At 36.7% G+C, this 18425-nt stretch overlaps 1 protein-coding gene across 4 annotated transcripts; it reads left to right on the forward strand.

The window, feature by feature from the left end:
- The first annotated feature begins 347 nt into the window (after positions 1-347).
- On the forward strand, positions 348-17484 carry tax1bp1b (Tax1 (human T-cell leukemia virus type I) binding protein 1b). 4 transcript variants are annotated; one of them, XM_041987821.1, is made up of 18 exons: positions 348-458; positions 4006-4199; positions 7698-7800; positions 8249-8439; positions 8605-8763; positions 9630-9778; positions 9897-9987; positions 10703-10888; positions 11078-11329; positions 12007-12180; positions 12419-12491; positions 12770-12888; positions 13007-13132; positions 13659-13745; positions 14558-14756; positions 14867-15018; positions 16138-16223; positions 16483-17484. In XM_041987821.1, the coding sequence occupies exons 2-18, from the start codon at positions 4023-4025 to the stop codon at positions 16679-16681; spliced, it is 2523 nt and encodes an 840-aa protein (XP_041843755.1). In that variant the 5' UTR covers positions 348-458; positions 4006-4022; the 3' UTR covers positions 16682-17484. The 4 variants fall into 4 exon arrangements, with proteins under 4 accessions (XP_041843755.1, XP_041843756.1, XP_041843757.1 ...); XM_041987822.1 differs by having other exon boundaries at positions 14870-15018; XM_041987823.1 differs by having other exon boundaries at positions 12010-12180.
- The last annotated feature ends 941 nt before the right edge of the window (positions 17485-18425 follow it).

Below are 18425 nucleotides of genomic sequence, written 5' to 3' on the forward strand. Positions count from 1 at the left end.
AATTATTATAAAAATATAGTGTAGAAATAAAAAACACTACCTGTTAGCTGTTTACAAAGTATTCATTAACTCAAATATGCTGATCATAAGCCAATAAAGACTTTTTAAAATACGTATTAATGCACCATTTCATTTATCTTTGGTAAGTAAAATCTCTTTTTAATTCTGTAAACAAGTAAGTATAGTCAAGAAACAATTAATGGCGACAGTTAATGTATGTAATTTAATTACTTAAAACCAAATATATTTTTTAATAGAAGGTACCAAGGATGTTTTCTTTCATGTAAGTTATAAAATTATAATCACGTGTGTACATTTTTTTCTGAAGCAGTCTCATTCCGGAAATGATGTAACGTTGTTATTATTCCAGGAAGAGGACACGGGAAAGCACTGAACTGCGTCAACAATTATTTTCATGATAATTTGGGATCTCAGCTGTTGTTTAACATGGCAACAAGGTATGTTTAATGTTTGTATTGTAAATGTTATGATTAATACAAATGTTAATATTTCGACTTGCTCTGCTTGTATTCAGAAGGTACCTTGTAACACCCCGTAGCCAACTGTTTACGTTAGCGATAACCTTGTCTTCCAGCTGATAGCTGTGTTCTCCAGTCAAACTACGCCTTCTGTGTTTATTTAGAGTATTATACAACCAAACGTCACGAGCTCAAAACACTTTAAGGTAATATTTTACTCAACAGTTAAATATTTATAAGAAACACGCGTTCTTTAACCATGTGTTTAATGTGTAATGCGTCTTTCAAAGTGTGTAGCTAACGCTAGCTTGCTAGGTAGCTTCATAGCTGAGTTAGCCAGATATGATCACTGCTTTCTCTTTAGGCCTTGTCTCATACTTGCACTTACCAGAGGGCCATTTTAGCGTTTTTATTTGAACTCTTATAATTGTTTTTAATTCAGTAGAATGGATCAAATAAGGAACTATTGAGTATATACAGCTATACTATACAGCTGAGTTTCGGATAATTTTTCGTTTCAGGCCCAATTACGTCGTGAAAAATAAATTCAGCTGAGGCCCAAATGGAAAACCCCAGCTGTTGTACAAGTCATGTCACCCAAATTACGTGGTGTTATTTGTTGTATCGTGTTACAATCAATATGTTCCTGACGAGTTTTAGTCACAAATAGTTAGTTAAACGAGATGACATGGTGCCATTATACCAAGTTGTTTTGCCAAATGGCGACATGAGAAAATTACGCATACCGTAATATATGTAAGAATATTTGAAAACTGTGCCCAAGTAGATGGAGTGATTTCAGATGTGTGTAAAAATCACAAACCAAGAAACCAAAAGGAAAAAGTGGGCCATTGGCCACTTTATCAAAGAACGTGAAGGACTAATGATACAAAATTACTAGAAATGGGTGGACCGACTAAGATAGTCTAAGTGTCAGATAGGAGGAAAACAGCACAGCTGTCAAGAAAACCTAAGCAAGAGCAAACAAAACAACCGCAAATAGACCAAAACAACTTTTTTTTTAAATTTACAGTAGGTTAAAGTAAAGTTGAAGTAGAGAAGCACCAGAACGGCTCTACATCATGAAAAACAAAACCTGGTTTTACCCTGTGTAGGGTGTTGTGAGCCATTTTTTACCCACAAAATCCAGTTTTTTAAATAAATGACAAAATACTAATTTTATCAACAGTATAGGTGGTTTTCCTCACAATTAAGTAAGACTGCATTATTTACTGCTCAGAAACACTTTTTGGATGCACTACCCCTTTAACAAGACTGTTGATCTGCTTCTCTTTGTGGACAGTCGTTTTAGTTTTGCAGATGTAGTATTTGGGCAGTGATTTCATCTGGTTGCCGCTGTACTCTGTCACGAGGATTTGAAAATTAGAAATCAAGTTTTTTTAACTAAGAAATGAGTTCAACCACTGTGGAATTATATTTTGTGTCAAGTTCATCCATCTCCATAGGCACAGTTACGTGATTAACTAAGGATTTTCATGGCTCATTGTGGCCTCTTTCTTTATTATTTCATGAAATATTAAACACACTGTCTAGAGTCAACACTTAATTATCAAATAGTGATTGTGCATAGTGTTTTTCATATGGTAGAGAACGTGGATGAACTAAGAATGAAATCCATGGATGATGCATTTCTTGCATTAAATTTAAGTATACTGTGACCATCAAAAAACAAAAACTGCATTATCAATTAAGTACCATTACAAGTGACAGGAAGAATTAGAGCTCTAAGATACTTTTTGCTCAGATTCAATAAAAACTGCTGAAACAGAACTTTACTCTTTAAAGGTATGATCAATAGTATTTTTTTGGATCTGGAGAAGGGTGTATACTCTTCATTTCTCTCCTAATTGTCTCTTTTAGTGACCTGTCCAGCAAACACATAAGAATAACTGACAGACAAGACTACCTTTCTGTATTTAGTTTGTTCAAAATGTGCCAGTACTTTGACATAATTTCTGCTGCATGATATGGGCACTGATATGAAATTGTTATCCTAAATGTCATGCCTAAACCTAACTAATGAAGCAAAAACCTATACTCAGTCAGATGGAGATGACTATGCCACATCCTTGTCTTTGTTATGAAAAAGAAAATACTTAAATTGGCTTAGTAACCAAACAAATCATTTAGAAATGTTATTTTCACTAGCAGCTCGTTTACATCAAAACTGACCCATGTATGCAGGCCTTTTTTTAAGATACAGATGAGCTAGTTCATGTAAGGTAATTGAATTCTGTACCATTGTCCTTAGCAGTGTTTACCTTTTAATGTGCTGAGAGCGGCACAAGTAACTAAAATTTTGACCAGATGGCAACCCTGAAAATTACTATACCAGGAAAGGATGAAATTAATCTATATCCTCACACTGTTGCAGACCATTTCCCAATATGAACAGCTCATATTTTTCTTACTGAATTGTGTGCATGATGGGGATTGAAACTGGAGCTTGCAAACTGTGTAGCTGACCTGTGTGTGCATGTACAGACGTGACATAATTACATGTCAACATGCGAATAAGATAAATAAAACCAGGCAGTTTAGTTTTTATAATAAAGACAAAATATAAACCTGTTCTATAGGAAAAGGAACCTTAGATTACTTCTGGTGCTAAATTAAAATAACCTAAATAACATAAGATAATAATTTAATATAAAATAATTAAATAAAAAAAAATATCAGATATTAATTGAGTAATTATAGAAAATAAAATAAACTTAATCTACTAGGGTTGGTGGGAGTTGCTGTTGGGAAGTTGAGGCACCCCCCTAATGACGGGGAAAACAAATGTTTGAGTGCAGGTCCCCAGAAGTTTGTAGAAAAGGAAAAATCACAATAAAGATAAATTTCGCTGAGCTTACTTAAATCCTACTGTTGTCTTTTAATGCATGATAATGTTGAATTAAATATTTACACCATGTTTTAAAGTAGATTTCAAAACATTGGGATGTATATCATGTATTTGGATGAAGCCAAAAAATACCGGTTTCAGCCCATATCGCCCAGCAATACTGTCTAACATATCACAGTAATGTTAATATGACACTCCATTTAAAATTTATTGCAAGAGCAATTTAAAGTAGCTGCTTCATCCTCCGAGTTTAACAGTAGTTAAATGTAACATAACTTAACTGTGCAACTTTGTTGTTCTGTCTGGGTTGAAAAATCATCAGTTATTAGTAATAATAAAACATAATTTTGTATGGGCTGAAATCTTGGTTATGAATTATCAATGCCGAGCCATTGGTTTCCATAGCATGGAACATGTTGGAATGGTGAAATTTCAAAACCTTTATTACTAATATTTAATAAATCTTGTTCTTGATTGCCAGGTGCACCATGACAAGTACTGTTGTGGAAATTGACATCATTGTTTCCTCACATTTTTGATCTGTTTTATAATGTAAAGATGGCTTCATTTCTCACTGATTGCCAGTCTGTGTAAACAGCTGTATTGCAGTGTTATCTTCAGTTAGTCATTATTTTATTTTTGTCTCTTCTTGTGTAGCCACTACTGAATAATTTATGGCACTGTTCCTTGGTCGGACTTTATCGAACAACAACATGGACACATCAAACTTTGCTCACGTCATCTTCCAGAATGTGGGGAAGAGTTACCTGCCCCACGCTGCCCTGGAATGTCAATATACCCTGACACAGTTCATCAAACCACATCCAAAGGACTGGGTTGGAATATTTAAGGTGAATGATCATATTTATTAAAATCTCGAAATAATTTTTAAGATGTAAATTAATATAATTGATTCACAGCTGTTGTGACATGAGTAGGTAAGCACGAATCTTTACTGTATGACTGTAGCGTATTGGAGATGTTGTTCTTTTGTTGCTTTTTCCCTTGTGGAACTTAAATGACTTTTTGACTATCTAACCTCAATATGAAACCTGTTAATCTGAGCTAAAGAACACATATCAGTTTGCCTCAGAAATTTGTACTGCTGACAAAAAATAATTTTCACTTTGCTAAAAAGAACAAAATATTCTGTATTGAAGAAAATGGAGACATGGTGGATTTAGCTGTTATCATGCTTATTTGAAAGATGAGCTTGGCAGAGGGAATGGAGCATTTTGGCCCCACCACAAGCCTGTGTTCCACATGGATCTCATTATAGGAGAACATTAAATCGAGTACAGTGGCAGTAGTTTATTTTAAACTTGTCTGAAGTGTAGCAAGGCTCTTCCAGGCCAACATGCTTTATCTGCCAGAGATGAGATAGATGGTGAGATTAGTTGAAAACAAATGGTGGAAAAAACACAAACTTCTGTCTCTCTGTTTGAGTTAATGTCACTTCTTGTGTGAATTTTTTTTTTGTTTTTGGTAGAACAGAGGAATTTAGATAAAAATAAAATAACATATACTGAAAGAGTAGCACAAGTAGATAGGTGTAAAAAATGGGTTAAAACAGCCACAACAGTTTAAAACTTTAGCCAGCATTAACTGCTAGTCAGACCAAGTAAGACTGTCAGTAAATTACATGAGTATTAAATTGAACATAGTTACATTTTATTGTGCAGGCTATAACTAACTTTATATCTGTAAGATAAGGATTGTGTTTACCTCCATTGACTAAATTCTCAGTCATTACTTTGTCTGAAGAACATTGATTAAAACCTTATTTGTAGCCTGTTGCAAATTCATGTCAGCAATTCATTATAAGTCTTTTGGGTTTTACACATTTAAATGCAAATATTTTTCATAACCTCAATTCTATATGATGTCATGTTAGGTTACTCAAGGTAAGTCAGGTATTCTGGAGGCTGATAAAATACTGGATTCAGCACTTCATTGTTGCTGGATGCCTCATTGCTTTGTGAATAGCCTTAAGATAGGCACCAACTGGCAGAGCAGATCTTAAAACCACTCATTTCTAAAGCGTACAAACTACAAAGCTTTGTTGGAAAATGCTGAGTGCAAGTTTGTAATTGTGTAAATCTCTCTGTCTGTGTTGATAGACGTTGACAGATGATCACAACCATCTACAGTCTCAGAAAGGTGCAGTCAGACAGCCACATCTTCCATACTGAAGTTTGCTGGGAATAGACCTGGGCTGAGAAGGAGTCAGGGCTGATAAAAACATATGCTAGCTGCCAAGACTGGGCATGGGCCGTGAGAGAGGGTTCAACCTGCACAATCCAGGCTCTACTGATTGGATTGGTGCTAGCTGTTAGCAGCTAGGATTTGGCCCAGATTGAGCCAGCAGGTGATAGGCTGCAGCCGTCTTGTGGCCCTGCACTACAATAAACGTGTATGGAAAATGGATGGTTAGATGGATGACCCAGTAGGCTCTAGTTGGTGCTGTTGGGTGAAGACACAGGTGTGGCCAGTTGAACATAATTTTTGATCCCCATTCACTGAATGAGGAAAAAGATTTGGAGGCATACACAAATTAGTTTAATGGCTTTAAGATGTTTTTGTTTTGTTTTTTTAATAGGAGAAATTATGAAATATAGTTTTGAGCAACTCTTATGAATTTTCAGGGTATTAATACTTGCTGGAATTTAACTTTAAATAAGGAATAGTACATATTCAGAAATATTTGATGACAATTTACTGGAATACTTTACTGGAATACTTTCCAGTAAATTGGATGAAAATAAAAGCTGACTGTGATTAGGATTAAATATATTTGTAAACATTCAATGCTACAACATGTCAGTTTAAAATAATGTTTGAGTCAACTGATACATTTTCTTGAATGACATGTTATTGATGAAGAGAAAATATACAGGTTTTTATTAGCTTACAGACGACTCTTTACTGTTACCACACTTATGTGTCAGTAGTTCTTTGGCTCATGGAGGATTATTGTTGGGGCATGTTGTCAGTGATGCTTTGGAGAAAGTATGCCCAGCTTTATAATTAACTTGTCTCTGAGCACAATCTCTCTGAGTGATTCATGAACTGCTCACTCCTGAATTCATGCAGTTTGACTGGCTTGTTGACAATACATTACCTCCCGCAGCAATATTCTGTCAGCTTTCTTGCTGACAGAAATCTTTGTATGACTTTATTGAAAGTCAGTGAAATGTTGTCTTAATGTTACTTGTCGTTTTCTTATCTTTTTTTTTTTTTTTTAGACATAGAGATTTTTGTCTTTCAGTGTTGCCTGTGTAAGTCACTAACATTTTAGGTTTCTCCAGTACTGTGTCGCTCTACTTTCTTGTTTATATACACACTGGTGTGCTTCAAGTTCCTTTCAGTTTTCTCCCACCACCTCTGCAGCTCTAATGAGTGGACATGTAAGGGCTAGCCTTCAGTAATGACACTCCCTAACTAGGCACACGTTTTAATTGCTTCCTGTTTTTAACTGCTTGTAGCTTGAGCTGCACTGGTAACAATTGGGGGTTTTGGGAGCACCAGAGCCTTCCATCCTGGCTCTGATGAACACACACACAGCATTGTAGCTGTAGGCTGTTTGCACACAGGTGAGAAATAAATTGCCCAGAGAGTGAGAAAAGACTACCTTCAACCAAGAGTAATATCTCTTTCAACTGTCCAGTTCATGATAAATAAATGAATCAAAAATAAAATGCACATTTTTGACAGCCACATCACATGATTTAAAGTATTTTCATGGTAGAGGCTGGTGTAATAGCCTGGTTTGACTGGGCTTGATGTGGGTGCATGTGTTAGACTATGTGTGTGCGCGAGCACACACACCAAAAACCAGCCAGCTCGATGTGACACTGATTAGGTTTGACAGTTTTATGGCACCAGTCTAAAGTTATGGATGTATTTGCAGCACTTCCCCCTCATCAGACATCAGTTAACAACACATAAAATACATATAATTACATTTTGGTTTTCATTTTCAAGTTGACTATGTATAAAATTTTCACCTATTTTCCTCTTCCTGTTAGAAGTGAGTTGTAGCTGCATTTCCACAGTTTGGCTTGTTCATGACAAGTGCTAGGCCACATGCGCACTGTGACCAGGAGGTGGTTGCAAAATGATGATCTTTCTTTCTTTTAGAATATAAATATGAAAGTAGACATGTTCCTATGCTGTCATTGCAACAGGGGTTTAATTCCCATCATTACCTCAATAAACCAGGTTAGATATTTTAGAAGTGACACTATGTAGATTCCAGAAAGTTTCCCAGTTACTTCTTCATTGTTATTAGCCTACACTGATGTGATTGGAGTGTTTGGTTAAATAGATTTCCCCACAATGTCTCACAGGTTGGTTGGAGCACGGCAAGGGACTATTACACATTCTTGTGGTCGCCTCTCCCTGAGAACTATGTGGAAGGCACCGCAGTCAACAGAACAGTGATCTTTCAAGGTAAGATCATACCATAGTTTTCTATAATTTTGACACCTTTTAATAACCATATACCAGAGGTCTGTAGAGGATTGTTAAAAGTTTAAGACTGAATCAGTCGATAAAATGAAATGTTACACTTTCCCCACACATATATGTCCTAGTGTTAACTGCATGTGAGTTAATGTTTGTTTTTATTTGAATACTATTCTCCATAAAGGAATGGAAAGTAGTGCATAAGGAAAATAAAAACATATTTGGTTTGCTTTTTAGATTCAAACCAACAACTTCACACACATGCAGTGTTTCAGATAACTGCCAGGTCTTAGCAGTTCTTTAAGTTAGTTGTGACTTTGGGAAAACCGTGTAGTATATGATAAGTGAAGTGTTGAGCTGTGGTGAGGGTTATGGATGAATCTATTAATTTTTATGTCCTTTATTATATTCACTGACTGACATTCTTCCTCAGGATATTATGTGCCCAATGATGATGGTGAGTTCTACCAGTTTTGTTACGTGACCCACAAAGGGGAGATCCGTGGGGCTAGCACACCGTTCCAGTTTCGGGCCAACAGCCCTTCAGAGGATGAACTACTGACTGTTGAGGATGAATGCAACTCTGACATCCTGGTCGTCACAACCAAAGCTGGCTTCCTTGAGGTAGTGTATAGTGTACCTCTGTAGCAGTACTCCATCCAAAATAATTAATTATCTTATTTTGCTGTCATAGCTCCATTATGTACTCATTGTAACACAGTAAAAAATAAATACTAGATGTTAGAAATGTTAAAATTGTTTTTTTTTTGTTTGTTTTTTTTTAAATAGCAAAAGGTGGAAGAAGCCCAAAGAGAAAAAGAGGAGCTCCTCAGAAATATGTCCCTGCTGCAGCAGGAGAAGGAGCAGTTGGAAGCAGAGAAGGAGAATCTGCAGAAGGAGTATGAGCAAGAAAAGGAGACCTGTGCTCAGTTGAGGAGAGAGACTCAAGTAAGCTCAGTCTGTTTTTGAAGGTAGTTTGAAGTGCCAGCCGTACGAAGGGGAAATTTCTACTATTATAAAACATATGTCTTTTACATATTGTCTTTAACATACTTTAAATTAGTGGCATATTAAGAAATCATTCATTCATAAGATGGGCCCCGTGGTCCTTTTCTTAAATGTATTCAGACCTCTCAACATATGGCCGAATAGTCTCTCAGCACCCCCTAGTGAAGCATTCCAAATATGCAGAATAATCTAAAGTCTTGACATGCTTAAAGCGTAAATCACACGCTTACAAATATAAATGTCTGCGTTATCAAAGTTGTAATTCTGTTCTTTATTGTGTAGCATTAAGTCTTAAAAGCATTGTCAGAAATAATTCATCTTGCCGTTCTTTGGCTTTAATGCCGTTGGCTTTAAAGGGTTTGCAGATATAAATATGATTACAGATTTGTGGCTGTTAATTTTATGGCTATACTTTCATATGATTTTTTATGTGGTGTTAATATAAGGTTTTCAAAATTCCTCCTATAAACATATTACAAAAAAGTATTTTGTTTTCCTTTTTATGTAAGCTTATGAGCCTGAACCCCTGCTTGGAATGATAATGTTCAATTTGATTTATGGTTGTATATTTAAAGACAATATTTTTTATGCCTTACGTATACTTTCCACAAGTTTAGACAGGTATGGAAAGAGATGGAACTCTGAAGCAAATACTAGTTTGTAATATTAGATGATAATGCATTTCCATTCCTGAAGGGTCATGGCATAGATAGTCATATGCCATTTATATCAAAATGAATAAATATTCACTTAATGAAATCTCCAAACTTAATCATTCAATTTTATTTTATATGTCCATCTTGCAGGAGGTACAGCATTCTTCTCAGGCCCTGTCAGAGGAGAAAGAGGAGGTTAAGAGGAGGCTGGAGGAGGCCACAGCCAGAATTGTGCAGTTGGAGGAGGATCTGATTGGAGTCACACAGAAGGGCCTTCAGAAGGAAACTGAGTTGGACAGGTGAGTTATTTCATATTTATTGAATTAATGTTTTGGCTATATGCACAAAAAACTTCAACAGTGTTACTTAAGCATGTAATAAAGTAAGACTTAATGATTTTTACTCCTTTTTTATTAGTCTTAAAGATCGAGTTAAAAAAGTTACAACAGAAAAGGAGGCTCTTGAATCGCACCTTAAGAATGAGAAAGATGAGAAGGAACTTTACAAGGTAATGAACTGTTTTTTTGTAAGTTCTTTTTTATGTTTTTTCTCCAAGGTTTGTTCCTCCAGTGACAATTGTTTATGCTTAAAAATGTACATGCAGCTCCATCCAAAATAAATAAACAAATGAATTGTGTCAGCAAGGTACTTTACTTTCACATGAAGACATTGTTTATAAGGTTACCTTCATACTGACAGCCTTACAATATATAATCTCTTGGATTGTTGTGATTTTAGAGTCACCATAATTAGACATATAGGTCTTTGACATTTTCTGTTTCTTTCCTGTTTTTCACTCTCTGCTACTGGGATTATTTTGCATATCCTTGTGGGACATTTTAGGCTAAACAGGGCATGCCTTATTCTGTCTGCTGGTCCGTCTGGTGTTTGTTTGTCTTTGATGTGGTGGGCACTGTGCAGGAAGTGGGACTGCTAAATACAGTACTGTCGCCACAGAAATAGAGCCAAAAACCCATATCTAATTTAATTTGCTTCATCAAAAGTTATGGCTGTCGCAAAAGGACAACTTTATGGCCCTATCTCAATTTCTGTTTTGTAAATGAGGTCATGCAACATTTATTTTAATAGATTAGATCCTCCATATACTTTGGTACATTATTTTGATTGGTATATAAATGAGGCAAGAAACAAACAACTCTATCTTTTAATTTAAAACTTTGTGTTTTATTGTGTCTTTCTGTGGGGGTCTGTTTGTGCACCAGATTCACCTGAAAAACCGAGAGTTGGAGAACACTAAACTGAGTGCAGAGCTGCAGATGCTAAGGTCTGTGGATGTAAACAAGGAAAACACAATTGCCCAGTTTAAAGAGGAGGTGGGGCGCCTGCAGGCATGCCTCAATGAGAAGGAGAAGCAATACAAAGAGACCCTGGCCAAAGTTTCCCCCATGGTATATATGGCTTATTTTCTGAAGCTTGAAAGAGGCAAAGAATATGATGTTTAACTTAAGATGATTAGTATTTTGTATTTTGAAGATTTATCATATGAAGAATCAATAACAATAATGACAAATAACAAAGTGTCTTTCACAACTGTATTGAAATAAAAATATTTCACCCAAAATATTTATTTTTGGCAGGGAGACATGAAGGCACTGAAGGAGCAGCTGCGGCAGAAAGAGGAGCAGCTGCAGGCCAACCAGCAGCAGTCGTCTTTGTTGGCGGCCGAGTTGAGGGATGCCTCTAGCGCACGGGACCGCACCATGTCCGAACTGTACCATATGAAGCTTGAGGCAGATGCCCTTCGTCAGGCCAAGGCTGAAGCTCAGGCCCAGTGCATCCACCTGGAGCTTCTGGTAGAGCAGATGAGGGCAGAGGCCAAGAAGGAAATGGTACATATTACCAAAAAAAACGAAGCATAGAGTTTAATGGGAAATGCTAATGTGTATTTAAATGTATTTGGTTTTATCATAAAGAGGTGGTGGGGGAAGTGAAAGTAGTGATTACCAAATAGATGAAAACAACCGAATTAGCATTCTTTTGTTATCATTTTTACTGAGTAACTGACATCATAAATGTAACAAGAAATAATTTACATGTAGTTTCTACAAGTTTATATATTTTCTGTTGATGTGTTCACCTTATATACGAATGTAGCTCACAACATTTTTTATTACAAAACGCAGAACTGATAGCTGACATATTATAAAAGTCATGCGTGTAACTGTTAAACTGTACAGCAGGTGTACCTGGTTTGGTTAAAGCAAGTGAGGAAGTTAATGGTACGAGGGAACAAAAACACATTTCTCCCACAGGTAGTTTTACTGCTTCTGTCTTTGACGGTGGATGCAACATTTTCCAAAGTTGATTTTTAGTGATCACCAATCTTATACCAAAGTATATCAACAGCACTTTGATATAAACACAGTGGTTGTCACTGTAGGTGACAGCTTAGAGTCAAATGGTCATTTTTTAGGCTTTCTTTTCTTTGTTTACGTATTACCTGTGATCTTAAATGTCACTGATGTAGCTGTCATTTGATCTGTCTTGCTCTAATATTTTATGTTAGCAGGCCAAAGTGGAGAAAAAAGCTACCACAGACCCAGCTGTTGTAGCAGAGCTGCATAGAGAGGTGGAAGACCTAAAGCTGCGGCTGCACATGGCAGCAGAGCATTACAAGGAGAAATACAAGGAATGTCAGCGTTTGCAAAAACAAGTGCTTAAACTCTCTGAACAGCAAGGGGTAGGCTCCACCAGACATCAGCAAACATGCTTTAATAATTGTTTAAGTGAAAGAACAGAGCTCATGTTAGATTTCTGTAACACTATTCATACTAATTACATCCTTTTAAATGCTGTCATATTACAAACAAAATATATATATTTGTTTGGACAAACTCATCTTCATCAACATTCATTGTTCTTATAGACAATGTGTTGTGTTATAAATGATGTAATTTCACTACTTATTTTTCTGACAGGAGCTAAAGAGAAGCTCCGCACATGAGACCGCCGCAGTGCCCGCATCAGGGAGTCCAGACACGTCAGTGCCAGGTATCTGCAGTGTGTCGGGTTGTGTCCGTTTGTTTTGAATTTAAAAAATGTTGTTTTTCTGTTGATGCTATCAACAATAAAAATCACTTTTAATGACATGATCATGTTCAAGTTTGTAATTTCTTATGTTTGTCTTTTATACCTTCTTAGTTTAATTTCACAGAATTCTGGTTAATTAATATTTCATAATGTTTTGGTAAAAAGCAGACATGTTTAAAAATTATATATACATTTTAAGTTTTTTTTTAAGTGTTTGACTGGCCTTCACATCTTCACAGGGAGCCCAGGTTCTGCTGATCCCATGTTTGAAGCCATCATTCAAGAAAAGTTAAAAGGAATAAGCAGAGAGGCATCTGACAGGAATGACAAGTACAGAAAATGCAAGCAGATGCTGATTGTAAGAATTTATTTTTTTGCACTCTTCAGCCACAAGTAAACATTCAAACAAATCAGAGTCTTCAACTTAAAGATATGATGTGATGAAAATGGGCTGGTAAACTTTTGTTGCTCTGTAGGAAGAGAAGGAGCGTAGCTGCATGTTTGCTGATGAGCTGGCCAAGATGGAGGTGAAATTTAAGGAGCAGCTGAAGACCAACGAGAACCTGAAGTTGCAGCTGGCAGCAGAAGAGGATCGTTGTAAGGTCAGACACTTAGCTCTACTCAGGCTGTGGTGCTGTCTTCAAAGCAGTTTTGTCTTTAGGCTCTTCTGTGCTTTTACCGCTGTGTATGGCTGGTCTTGCTCAAGGATCGAGACTTTGATGGTATCTCTCCCCCTTGAACACAGTTGCTCTGACAGTGTTGTTTATGAGCAGACCTATCTGTGAGACGACATTTTACTGCTGTTTATGTCAGGATCTGGAGACAAGCAAGGGTTGGCTCGGAGGACTCTTCTCTGGTTGCCTGACTAATGCTGTGCTTGGCTCAGGTCAGGCGGATATTTGCTTAGTGTCTTAGGGGAATTCAAACAGGTTGCTGTGCTTTGAGCAGTATCGTACATAAATCAGACCTTAGCAAAAGGAAGCCTTTTATGGCTGTGATCAATTAGTGTCACATTCCAAGATCTGACTGTATTTCAATAACGCAGTCTTCAATCAGCAGCACACCAAAAGAGAAACAATAGAAGATTCCTCTTCATTCCTTTGTTTTTGTGTCCTTTGTTTATTTCAGAGCCAGGTAGCTGAGAAGGGACGTGAGCTGAAGGAGCTGAAGGACATGCTTGCATTTGTTGTGAAGGAGAAGGAAAAACTAGAGGGGGTTAGTGACAACTATTATTCTCTTTTAAAGACTTTCTCCCACTCTAAAAATTCCCTGAAATGTGCCATACCCCTGCCATTTTGCCTCTTCCATTCTGGTCTCTGTTTAAAATGCCTTTAATTGTAGATGCAAAGTAAATGAGTTCTTATTTTACATTCAATTACTTTAAGCCACAGTTAGATCCTCATGGACCTTAAATATTGCTTTGAGGTAATGCTGGTACACTCCAGAGGAGTGGAATCACTTAATTTAAGGTTTAGAGTGTAAATTAACTTGGCAGCAGTAACTAATGTCAGTAAAATGTAGTTTCATTACCTTTTGAGCTTTAAATGTTTCTTTTTTTTTTTTAAGTTGAGGTGCTAATTATAGTCATTGTGCAGAACAAAACACAGCAGCTTACAGCTCTATGACAGTAAGCAGTCAAGTATTGCTTACCTTATGAGACTGGCCGACAGGTAAAATCAGGAACTTTTCTAACCAATTGATACTGATGTCCAGTTGGTTAAAAAAGTACCTTTTTTTGTCCTCATGATTGTTGTTTTCATCCCCAAATCAGTTAGGCAGAATCTACGTGAGAAAAGGGTAAAAACAGTCCTGTTCCCCAGTGATGTTGTTCCCTCTAAGTCAGATTGTCTAATGTCAATGCCAAAAGGATTTACCTCATGTTAAAATTACATTGAACGAAGAAAACAAAAAGCTCCTTTATGCAATATGTTTTCCATTGTTGGATTTCATTTTTACACATGACTGAGCTGTTGTTTAAAAAAAAGAAAAAAAAGAAATAGTTTGAATCTTGCTGTTGTGTTCCCCAGGAGCTCAAGAAGTGTAGCTGCAAGAAGGGAGATCAGGGGGCCAGTGAGAAAACCAGTTTGGAGAACCTCCAGTCCAGTGTGCCTTTATTCCTTCAATACCCTGTTCCTTATGCCCAGGATGCCCCTACCCCTCTGCTGGTTTCTCAGAGCCCCAGCAAGCTGCACTTTGGAAACCCTTATTCTATCTCTGACTCAAAAGGTGACTGCTGTTTTCTTATTTATGTTTTCCCTGAAATTATGCACGCTGTTTTCCACAAGCAGAAATAATTTACTTCCACACACAGTAGTGATGTTCCTGAATTATCTCAGCAGATGAGACGGAGGAGGAGTTCTCAGATGATCAGCCGCTCAGGCTGCCCCCCGTGGGTCCACCCTCCTGGGACAGCAATGTGGTGTGCATCCAACCCACACGCAACCACAGCCGGCCAGAAGGCCACGAAGAGTCAGAGGAAAACAACAATGTAGGCCCCTCTATGTATTTTATACTTCATGAATCATCTTTTTATTCTTGCACTGTAGCTGATGATTTGCTGCAGTCAATGTTTTTTTCAGTCAGGTTTCAACCCAGCCATACAACAAACAAAGCCAAAATCTTCATACAGACCCGTGTTCTAACCTATGGAAATAAGTCTGTATATCATTATATAAGATTCATAATGTTTATTTATGGTTTATCTACTAATGAAAAATAGAGGGACAGGTAAAACAGCTATATTAAAAACTGATTAAGAAGGCTGGTTCTGTGCTGGGGATAAATCTGGAGCCCCTGGAAACAGTGCTGGAAATAATGGATGATTCTTCACATCCTCTACACAACAGTGCGGAAACAACAAAGCACATTTAGTGAGAGGCTTCTTCAAGTCCAATGCAAGACGGAGAGGTACTGGAGGTCATTCCTGCCAGCAGACATCATCCTCTGGAACAGGACTTTATCATCTAATTAATTATTATTGTTATTATAAAAAATAAATAAATAAAAACCCCTATTACAACATTGCAATTTCTCCCTGAGATTAACTATTTTTAATTTAATTTTCATTTATTTTATTACTCATAAAATATTAAGCAAAATAATTTGAGGAATTTTTTCTTAGTGGATGTTTTTTTGCTTGTTTTTTTTTTCTGTTTAATGTCTTACTCAAAATTTGCTGTGAACAAATTCTGGTTCGATTTGAGAAGCAATTTTTAAAATATTTTCATCGGACCAAAAGAAAATGTTTTTGGGACGGAGTATGTGTGAAGTACTAATGTAATAAATTAAAATTCATAATTCTTTATGTTGTCATAATTTATGGTTCTCACAAAATTCCACAGCACATCTGGGCCTGTACCAGGCCACACTGTTGTCGCTGCACAGTTTGAGAGCCACTGTTTTAGAGATTAAGAAGAGAAAATGTGCTGTATAGAATCAGGATATTGCCTAAACAAGACTATGTTTGAACGGTATATGAACGGATATGGTGACTGCAGACCTAATTCTGCAAAAATGATCTGAAGTTCATTTGTGTTCCCCATCTGCTTCGTACTGTTGATTTTATTCTTGTCTTTTTCTTTCTTGTTTGTCTTCATTTTTTTCTTAGGTTAATGCCAACGAACAGCCCACAGCAACAGAAACTCGTAGCCCATTTGTGAATGATGGACAAACTGCCTTCTGCTTTGATCCCAGGTAACACAAACCCCCAATGTCTGAACTCTCATAAATGCCATCGAAGTTTGCCACAACCTAGCATTGCTAAACCTGTGTATTGTAACTCGTATAAAGTGTTCAGCAGCACACACCCTCTTTTGTTGGTATTCATTGAACAGAAGGCCACCCACTTTGCATCAGACAGATGCTCCTTATTAGCCTGCACTCCTGGTTTGCCCACATCTTGACTGCTTTTTAACACAAGCCTCTCTTCCATTGTCCTTTCCCCCATGTGCAGCATGGACATGAAACGATGTCCGCTCTGCAAGGTCATCTTCCCGCCCAACTATGACCAGAGCAAGTTTGAGGAGCATGTGGAGAGCCACTGGAAAAGCTGCCCGATGTGCAGCGAGCAGTTCCCACTGGACTGCGACCAGAAGGTGTTTGAAAACCATGTGCTCACTCACTTCGACGGACACCCGCTCAACTTTGACTAGAAACAAAAAAAAATCTGCACATCTGGGCTACCAACTTCTTGTGAACCACTGAACTGAATCACTCTGCGCTCTTTTTGCATGTGATGGTGTAAAGGTCTTCTCTTTCAGTCTTTTACTTTCTTTAACATAGAGAAAGGCTTTAGGGTGACATTTAAAAATAACATTTTAATTCATTAGTTTGTTGCTACTGAATCAGTTTGCAAATCAGTTTTTTTTAATAGGTTAAGGATTTTGATTAATTTGGATTTGAAGAATAATTTTAAGACTGTATACATACAGTATACTGATTGTAAACACACTTGGCTCTCACAGATCCCTTAGACTACAGGATCTAACCAATCAGGGAAAGAGATAAGTGTTTACCAAACTTAGATTTAACACATGCAAACAAATGCTTTCCCCTTAAGCATCACTGTACAAGTTTATTATTCAGCCTTCAAAGAAAGCAGCCTTGGTGCACTGTATGCAGTCAGGGAGAAATCTTCAGTGATTCTATCAATATACAGAATATCATTAGATCAGATTGTCTATTTTAGAATTATTAAAAACAACAATATTGTGGCAGCCTTGATACTTTGTGTATGATGTAGGTTTGTTTTTGTTAGGTTTCCTTTTTGATTCTGATCATTTGTCTCCAGATTCCTAAAAAACTTTATCAGCTAATCAGTGCATGCCAAGCTTCTGTTAAATTTATTTCTTTTGTTCTTCTTTTACCGTATTAAGTTATTTCATTCATAAAACTGTTTCATTAGTTTAGTGAGTCCTATGTATCTAATAAATCTAATAAAGTCTCTGAAACTAAATTGTGTCCAAACAGTTTATAAAGGAGGAGTCAGAGGAACTTCTATTCTTTTATTTTTTCCTTTTTTATTTCCCTTTTTTTTAAAGATTTATTACAAAAGTTTACACGAAGCTGCTTTTTGAAGAAATACAGTACACCACCACCTCTGGTTTATACATTTTTTTCCCCTTCAGAAAAATACGAAAATATAATTTAATGCAAATAACACATACATACATTCACTTAACACTGTATAAAAGACTTTTCTCCATATTGGCAGCATATTCTCAATTGCTTTGGAGCCATAATGCACTAAACATTTCACCCAGTGGCACAAAGTAGTTTTTATTTTTACTCAAGAACAAGTTTGAATGCTGCATAAAAATGTAAAATGTTTGGCAAGTCCTTTAAACCCTATATTTAAAACATTCAACAGACAACAGTTCAGATTAAAAAAAGGGGAAAGACAAAATCTGATTCTGTAATATTAAAGAAATGTTTTTAATACCCTTTAATTAGGTTAAAAGCGACAAGTCACCAACCTGGTTGGGTATAAAAAGTGCATACAATGTTGTGTTCACTTGGTAATGTGGGGAAAAATACTGTTTTAAATGCCTCAACATAAACTGAAGAACTTGGGCATTTAGTCATGTATGGCAGAAGATGCAAGTCTCAATAAGTCATGAGGCAGCACTGCATTACAAATGGTTGTGGAGGATGTAAAACTGCATCCACAAACATTGGAGTTTTAACTCAACATTCAGAGTGGATAAAAAACAAAGCTATTACAAAAAACATAGAAACAAGGTCCAGAAATGTCCATTCTGTCTCTGAGACAGAACTAATTTAAATTGCAAAGAGGGGTAAAAGAGGGAGACCATTCAGCCTGTTATCAGTGCAGTTTAAAACCCATCCTTCGTGATGGTATGGGGGTGCATTATTGAACTTGTTATAACTTTTACA

Source organism: Melanotaenia boesemani, chromosome 6, assembly GCF_017639745.1.
Source record: "Melanotaenia boesemani isolate fMelBoe1 chromosome 6, fMelBoe1.pri, whole genome shotgun sequence".
Classification (NCBI taxonomy): Eukaryota; Metazoa; Chordata; class Actinopteri; order Atheriniformes; family Melanotaeniidae; genus Melanotaenia; species Melanotaenia boesemani.

Bases quoted from the DNA above. Each gene is read 5' to 3' on its own strand.
- tax1bp1b (XM_041987821.1), top strand. From the start codon at position 4,023: ATGGCACTGTTCCTTGGTCGGACTTTATCGAACAACAACATGGACACA. The intron at 8,440-8,604 runs GTAGTGTATAGT...TTTTTTAAATAG, and splicing joins CCAAAGCTGGCTTCCTTGAG to CAAAAGGTGGAAGAAGCCCA. The intron at 10,889-11,077 runs GTATATATGGCT...TATTTTTGGCAG, and splicing joins TGGCCAAAGTTTCCCCCATG to GGAGACATGAAGGCACTGAA.